An 8,497-nucleotide genomic window follows, 5' to 3' on the forward strand; every position below is an offset into this window, starting at 1 on the left:
TCTGCACTTTTATTAAGGATATGAGTGACAACAAATAGTAATTAATTATATTTTAATTTTTTTAAAATGACGATTGCAGTTGAACCCACTATTTTTAATAAATACGACAACTGGTATGGATAGAAGGGAGAAATAATATGGAAGAAAAGAGCAATCCAAAATAGTTTTGAGTCATCACGAAGTTATTAGAATTTAGATATGATGGGGAAATAAAATGATTTTTTCTAATTTCTTTGAGCTCTTGTTTACAACTTTATATCAATTTTTGGGCTCTTCTATGAGCCCATTGTCACATATTTTTTACAGTATAAACTATAGGCAAACAATTTCTCATATTCTTTTCTTGCAAAAAAAAAAAAATCATGAAAGAAAAGGCAATCCGGTGCATTAAAGCTCCCGCTATACACGGGTTTGGGAAATGCCGGACCACAAGGTTCTAAATGCAGCCTTACCGTGCCACTATTTTCCTTAGACAAAACATAAATAATGTTGAGTACTACAATAGCATAAGAAGTACAGATGGTTCAATCTGCTAATCAAATTAAGTAATGTCTCACAATTTCAATAAAAAAAAAAATCACAACCCCAGAATGTTATATACACGGAATACAAAAAACTCAATGGCATAAGAAAAAGTGGAATATAAATCTGCCTATGGCCTATATAACAAAGCAAAATTTTCTAAATCACTCGAATTGAACTAAAAAAACGAGCTGCAAAACAACTTTGCTTATTCAAAAATGCAGGAGTGACATATATCAAAAAAACGTAGCAATAGATGCAGCTGTTATGATCAACCAGCTATAGCCACCACCAAAGAATGAAATAGCTGTTTAACACGAAATAGAAACAGAATTAGTACAAAATTTGGGGTCGATTAGTTAACTTTAAGTCTTGCATATGACATAAAATACTATACGTAAGCACGGCCAGGAACTTTAAGTATGAAAGAAAGAGTACGTAAATGGTTGTTCACAGAATTATACTTACCTATACTTTTGCTGTTATCAGGCAAACTAGGAGACGGAGATGATGACCTGTTGTTCATCATATCAAAACCGAGCTGAGCACAATCCATTCCGAGAGCACCTATTACATTTACCAGACAGTGGACACAAGTCAAGTTTTTCTCTAAAGGAAAACTAATTAGTACTTGTTCGTAACTATCTGACTGCACTTCTATATCCACATGACATGTTTAAGACCACAAGATACAAAAAACTTCTTTACCTTCTTAAACAGCGTGCCAAGTCAAAACCAGACAAACAAAATCGAAATATAGGGAGTATTAGAAGTGGTTTCGTAAAGCATGGCTCTTACATTCTTTGAAGCAAGGGAAAACAGTTTGATTGAGTAGATTGTAATAACCCTCTTTGCAATCACAAGAATATGTCACGGCAGAGGTCTTATTGCACGAGCCTCCTCCACAGTCAGCCCAATAACAAGCTAGAAGATCACAACAAAAAGAAACAAATTACTAGCAAAATCTTCAATAACTGTTCCTGATTACGGAAAGTATAGCATAGCTTTAGGAATAGCGAATTGTGATTACGTTCAAAGATAGATGAATTAGAGCGTTTATCTGGCGCTGGGGCAGGAGGAGCCCCCTCTCCACAGGAGAAATTTACAGAACCTGCAGAGAGAAAACATCATCATCAAGATAACGACCACAAACTATAATGAATGAAAACAAAAAAGACCATGACCGTTTATTTGGGCAACCATTTCAATCAAGCTAAAAAATTTAATTTGAACAAGTCCAAATGAAAATGATACTTTTATTTTATAACCATTACTTGCTAGCTATGTGGAGTTGAAAAGTATCGTGTTATAGTTTTCTGAATCAATCAATTTTGTTAGGCTAATCAAATTTATGCCAACAAAATCCATCAGAAGTCAAAGAAGTTGAAAAAAATAAGATTTCCATTTAATAGATTATTATGTTATATGTGTCGCTTTTGACCCCACAAGATAGGGCTAAGGTTTGCACACACACTACCCTCCCTAGACCCCATTTGTGGGATTTATACTAGGCATGTCGTTATTGTTTGTTGTGTCGCTTTTGACACAACATGTACGAACTTTCACTATCACAAAAGTGCATCTCTGCCCTTGAAAATCAAATACTTCAGCAATAACATGAGAAGAAAGAAACAAATGAATGAAATGAAAACAAGAACTTCATCCAACATATCTAAAACATCCATTAGTTTTATATCTTAATTTGATCTTTTGCTCGTGACGGATAATATTAATAACTGTAAGTTTTGAACAGAATTCTGCCACGAAAAGTTTTGATCAATCCAGGTAAAATTCACATATTGAACATCTTCTTTTCAAATCACTCTTCAAACATAGCAAATCAGAGTCTTACTATGTGCAAATAGGTTTTAAAATGATGATAAGAACATTCACAAATAAAATAGAACCAAAAAAGCAGACGAAAATTCGTCTACTCATTTGAAGAGGCTATAAAAGAACAAAGATCCAATAGAGGAAACACCAGAGTTGATTATACTAAGAACTTTACCCATATATTTTACACTTCCAGTGTATATTCCAGCATGTTATACCAGCTCGTTTACCTTACTTTTGGTAACTAATCCGCACTTATAACAAGTGATTACATCATATAAATATATAGAGAAATCAACTATTCCCTCTGTCGCAATTTATGTAGCACATTTGAAATTTTGAAACTCTGAAATGAATTAGAACACATAAGCTATAAGTTTTCTGAAATAAAATATAACAAAAACTTGATCGACTCTTGAAATTTCAACTATGACACCAATTTTGCCCAATACGAAACTCAATGACTCCAATTATTATTATATATTAACTTGAGGTCGGTATAGGGATGAGGACTTACAATTGGGAATTACACAAGGAAGAAACTTGAAAAAATGATCATTTTCTGAACGAGTTTGTCTCCAGCCAGCATCACATTCACAAGCAAAACCAAAAGTAGAATTTGAAGAAGCCTTGCAACTTCCTTTTCCACAATTCACTGCTTTACACGCATTCTCTGTTTAAAAAAAATATAAAAGAATCAGTAAATAAACATCAAGATCGAATCTTTAGTGAAACCCAAATCAATGAATCAAACAACAACAATAACAATAATGAAATGCCACAAGTGAAATATACGCAGACGTTACCCCTACCTCGTGGAGGTAGAGAGGTTGTGATCCTCGGCTTGAGTATAACAAATCAAAGTAGACATGAAAAGGAAAAACGACACGAAAAAATATAGCAACTACTACTAATACTAACAACAACACCCATGAAATGAGAGTAGAGTACGTGGACCTTACCCCTACCTCGTAGAGGTAGAAAAGTTGTGATCCTCGGTTCGAGTACAATAAATCAAAGTAGATATGAAAAGAAAAAACGACATGAAAAAATATAGCAACTACTACTACTACTACCCGTGAAATGAGAGTAGAGTACGTGGACCTTACCCCTACCTCGTAGGGGTAGAGAGGTTGTGATCCTCGGTTGGTTCGAGTACAACAAATCAAAGTAGATATGAAAAGAAAAAACGACATGAAAAAATATAGCAACTACTACTACTACAAACAACAACACCTGTGAAATGAGAGTAGAATACGTGGACCTTACCCCTACCTCGTAGAGGTAGAAAAGTTGTGATCCTCGGTTTGAGTACAATAAATCAAAGTAGATATGAAAAGAAAAAACGACATGAAAAAAGATAGCAACTACTACTCGGTTTCGAGTGTACGTGGACCTTATCCCTACTGAGATAGAGAGTTTATTTCCGGAGGACCTCAATTCGAGTACAATATATCAAAGTAGATATGAAAAGGAAAAGCGACAGTGAAAACAACATAGCAACTAATAAGAAAACAGTAACAACAACAATAGCAAAATCAATGAATCAAACAAAAAGGAAAATTAAGAACATCCCAGTTGATAAAATAAAAAGAATTCACCAAAAATACTGAGTTAGGGGTCAAAATTAGATAGGAAAAAAATAAGGAATTACCAAAGATAGGGGAGAGGAAAGGAGGCATAGCAATGTCTGCAGTGGACCATATTGGAAGAAGAAGAACAATAATGGATAGAATTGACATGATATGAATTGAAGCCATAGCTGATCAAGAATAATCAGCTAGAAGTGAATAAACAATAAGAATTTTGATGAATTTTTCTGTGAGTTTTTAGGGGGTATTAAATGGGTGTATATGGAAGTTTTTTTTTTTTATCTTTTGTCAAATGGAAGTTTCTGAAGACGTAGGAAGTTAGAAAACTAATAAATAACATGGTCATGGGTGGAAGGCTATGACTTATGAGAGATATAACTGATACGCGGAGCCTTAAATTTGGCGGAGAAAATCCCCCAAAATTTAATAGTATGTCATTCATAATATTTAGCGAAATAATACTTCCTCCGTTTTAGAATAAATAAATTATTAAGGTATTTATTGATATTTTAAAATAAATAAATTATTAAAAAAAAATTCAAAATTACCCTTATGATTTGACAAGCAAAAGACACTACAAATTTTATTTTTTTTTTAGTAAAAGAGATTTCAAGGGTAAAAATAAAAATTTATGTTAAATTTATGTTTTTGATGCTTTTTTCTTAATCTTGTGCTAAAATTCAACAATTCATTTATTTTGAAACAGAGTGAGTATATAAATATAATATAATATTATATATTTTTTATATATGATATACTAATTTTTTTAGTAAAATATGTGTGAACCGGATGATGGCTCCGCCTATTCAATAAAATTAGGTCTTGAATCTAACTCACACTCGACTCCAAAAGTAAGTTAATGCAGGAAAGATTGTCTAAATTCAAGAGCAATTACCTAGTTTTTTTTTCGATTTAGGTTTTTTAATACTCTCCTAGACATTCATGCTTCGTTAACTGAATCGTGAACAATATAAAATGAGAATTTAACATCGGTGAATGAAGAACTGGAATGGGCTCAACTCTCATACCATGTAAAATTAGGTTTTGAACCTAACTCACATTCCAAAAATTATCTCATGAGGAGAGGATTGAACCTAACTCACATTCCAAAAGTTATCTCACGAGGAGAGGATTGAACCTAACTCATATTCCAAAAGTTATCTCACGAGAAGAGAATTGATCGAGTCTATATAAAGAAACCAATTACACGATACTTTTTCGATGTGAGACTCTTAACACGTGCTATGAATTAAGCTTTTGACTTATTTTTTCATTCTCCAATCAAGTTTTTGACTATTATTGAGAAAACTGGGTTAGTTGGCAGTTGGGGCTATGGTTGTCTTGGATTTCTCCTAATTTATTTTAAAGGTTATAACTTCCGTACTTCGATACCTGACTCGCCTTTTGACTTGGTATTCCTTTCTATCGTTTGATTATCGGGATGGGATGAAATAGGTAAAATTACATATTTATAAATAGCTAATTTTAGTATAAAATAATGTTCGAAATCAATTATCACATAATCAAAGGAGGGATAAAATAATTTTATATTTATATTTTAAGATTGTTATTCTTTATCTCATCAATCAAACGATACCGCCTAAGGTTATGCTGCTACTAATTAGGACGCCTCTTCTTTTTGTTTTAAAAATTTTAAGTGAAAATTACTCTTCGATTTATTTTGTTTGTGAATAGTTTAACTTGGACATAAAATATTAAAAGGAATAATTAATTTTGAGATTAATTTAAAAATGAATTTATCCCATGTTTGCTTGAAATAAAATCACGAGATAACTTATCTGGACATTAGTTGTCCAGGATTGTAATTTTATAAATCATCCTAAGATAACTTGTTTCCCAATTAAACGAGCGATTATTTTAGATCTAGCTTCGAACATAAGGGACTGTTTTTGTAATTTCTGGTCTTTGTACTTGTGAATTGTGATACGTTGTTCACTTAACTGTTTTTTATAGGAAGAATTTCGGAGAATTCAATGTACCTTTTAACTTATGTAATTATAAATTCTTGCAGGCATCCATAGTACTTGCAAGATTTTAATTTGGATGTGATTCTTGTGTACTCGCTCTGTTTTATCTTAATTGGCCTCTTTCTAAAAATATTTATTTTAATTTAGTTGTTTTTTTAATGAAATTAAGATAATTTTATTTTGTTCGTTCAATACTACTCTCAATATTAGATGATTAAATAAAGTGTGATTATTTGAATTTATATTTTCAAAGAATAATTAATAAGGTTAATTCGGTAAAATAAATTCCTAATAAATATTTTCTTAAGGAGAGTGTCAAGTAAAAAAAGATCAATTATTTTAAAACGGATAAAGTATATTGGAAGAATATTAAATTTGAACAAATTTTATGCCTATCACATGCGTATACCGACCAATTCGTTAAGCTCTACCGAAGCAAATAAATGTATATTGACTTTTTTAAGTGTGTGATAAGAATTAGTAGCCCTTTGGCAACTAGAAACTTTGGTTATTGAAAAAAACACTATGGCGAATTTTCTATCGTTTAATGCGCTGACAGTAGGAACGGAGGATTAGTCTCACGATTGCTGCTGTGGGGATATCTTGGGAAACCAAAAAAAAAAAAAAACTAGTGTTTTTCACTTTATTCCACTTTATTTCGAAAAATTACTCCACCGTGTGTATATTTTTTTTGTGATTGGTGAAGTATTATCATGTGTATCAATAAGAGTTGTGGCAGACTGATAAGTACTTTTTCATTTTTAGTTAGAAATTTTAGGTTTAAATCTTTTTGAGTACGAAATCGTCTTTGTTAGAAAGTGTTTTACCTCTAATATGGGATTTGCTGACTTATATCTATTTATTATCATATAAATAAAAAATTAGCTATTTTATGAAATAGTAAACAAATAAAAGTGAACGTATTCAATGCATGATTCCATAACATTGCTAGCTCAAAGTACATTGAAGATTTTTACAATATCTTTTTCCCCATAATAGTCATTAATGAAAGGTAGCAATGTGTTAGCAATTCATAGATTAGGTAGAGGTAGCTGAAATATTTGTTACCATATGGTGGGCACTATTTGACTTTTTAAGTTTTTGATTCATACACATAAATACCTTTTCATGCATAATCTTTAGCCAAGTACTCCATAAGGACATTTAATTAAGTAGCTTCCCCCACTTTCATTTTCACACTATCACCAGGGTCATAATTCGATTGAATTCAGTAATTTTGATTTATATATTTTATTTATATTAATAATTTTATTGAAATTATATAAATTATCAACCTATAATTCAATAATTATAAAAGATTAAAATCTCGAACCTACAGAATTTAAATGGCTTCGTCTCCTCACGTCACCATTCATTTTTATACTCTTGTATTTTCAAGTGTCACACTTTCTTTTAGCATTTTTTTTTTTATAATTGTCACCTTTTTTTATTTAAAGATAATTAATAATTTAACATTAAATTCTAAATTCACTCTTAATGAGATGATTTAGAACTATTCAAAGATCTAAAACTTATTTTTAGCCACAATTTTTGAAAGATGCCCTCTATTTCTTAAATTTTGTACTCAATTAAACGATATAACTTACTGCCCCTATTGAAAAAATAATTTTGATGTATCTCATAAAGACAGTATTCAAAACTTTTTCTCTAATGAGTTCATGCTATTAAAGTCTTATTTATAATCTTTAACTATAGTATTTATTTTAATTGAATGTCTAAACTCTATTACAATTTCTACCATTAATTTTTGACAAATAACATGACCTTGAATTGTCATTAATTAATTCATAGCATAACACTTTATTGCAATTGATTTCATTGGAGCATACATTGGAGTTTCTTGAAACATTCTCATGAAATAGTCTTTCTTTCATCTATATATGTTCTAGTTTTTTTTCCTTTGGAAAAAAATATCTCTAGGATAAATTTTTCTTCTATATATATATTATGCTGAATTTTCTTCTTTTTTTTTTCTAATTCAATTTTTGCTTATTTATTATTAGTTCCTATGTTCCTAATTTCAGACTAGGAAAATTTGTTGAGTTATTAGGAATATAATTAATTAGACTGCATAAAATATCTTTCACACTACAATATTGTTGGAAGAAAAGGTTCAGATAGAAAGAATAAGGTTGATATGCTCACTAGAAGATTCAGTTACGAGGAGTAATAAACTTGGAAGCTCGTAACGTATGTGGATAATAATGTAAATAATATCTTGTACATTTCTAGTTTTGGGGATATAGTTGTGTTGTGTTTGATTAAATTGGTCCAAAAATATTCTTAATATGATGGTGGAGACGGATATCTATGATAAATGAAGTAATAATAATAGTTAATGATAGTGATGAATAATAACGGTTATTCGCGAGATATAATGGTGGTTGATAGTGATGATTGTCTGTATTAATAGATGTTGGTGGTAAAAATAATTAATGGTGAATGTCAGAGGACTCATTATTGTAAGGCATAAGAGGGAGATTATAAGCGTATATTGTAATATCGATTTTTGACGAAATGAAAAGGCACATATGGTAGAAT

At 30.8% G+C, this 8,497-nt stretch overlaps 1 protein-coding gene across 1 annotated transcript; it reads right to left on the reverse strand.

Annotated features, from left to right (window-relative positions):
* Positions 1-507: 507 nt before the first annotated feature.
* On the reverse strand, positions 508-4,361 carry LOC107864176. The gene is made up of 6 exons (XM_016710464.2): positions 4,010-4,361; positions 2,873-3,028; positions 1,553-1,633; positions 1,321-1,446; positions 991-1,089; positions 508-829 (listed from the first exon to the last, which is right to left on the reverse strand). The coding sequence occupies exons 1-6, from the start codon at positions 4,113-4,115 to the stop codon at positions 759-761; spliced, it is 639 nt and encodes a 212-aa protein (XP_016565950.2). The 5' UTR covers positions 4,116-4,361; the 3' UTR covers positions 508-758.
* Positions 4,362-8,497: the final 4,136 nt, after the last annotated feature.

Source organism: Capsicum annuum, chromosome 3 (genome assembly GCF_002878395.1).
Source record: "Capsicum annuum cultivar UCD-10X-F1 chromosome 3, UCD10Xv1.1, whole genome shotgun sequence".
In the NCBI taxonomy this organism is placed as follows: domain Eukaryota; kingdom Viridiplantae; phylum Streptophyta; class Magnoliopsida; order Solanales; family Solanaceae; genus Capsicum; species Capsicum annuum.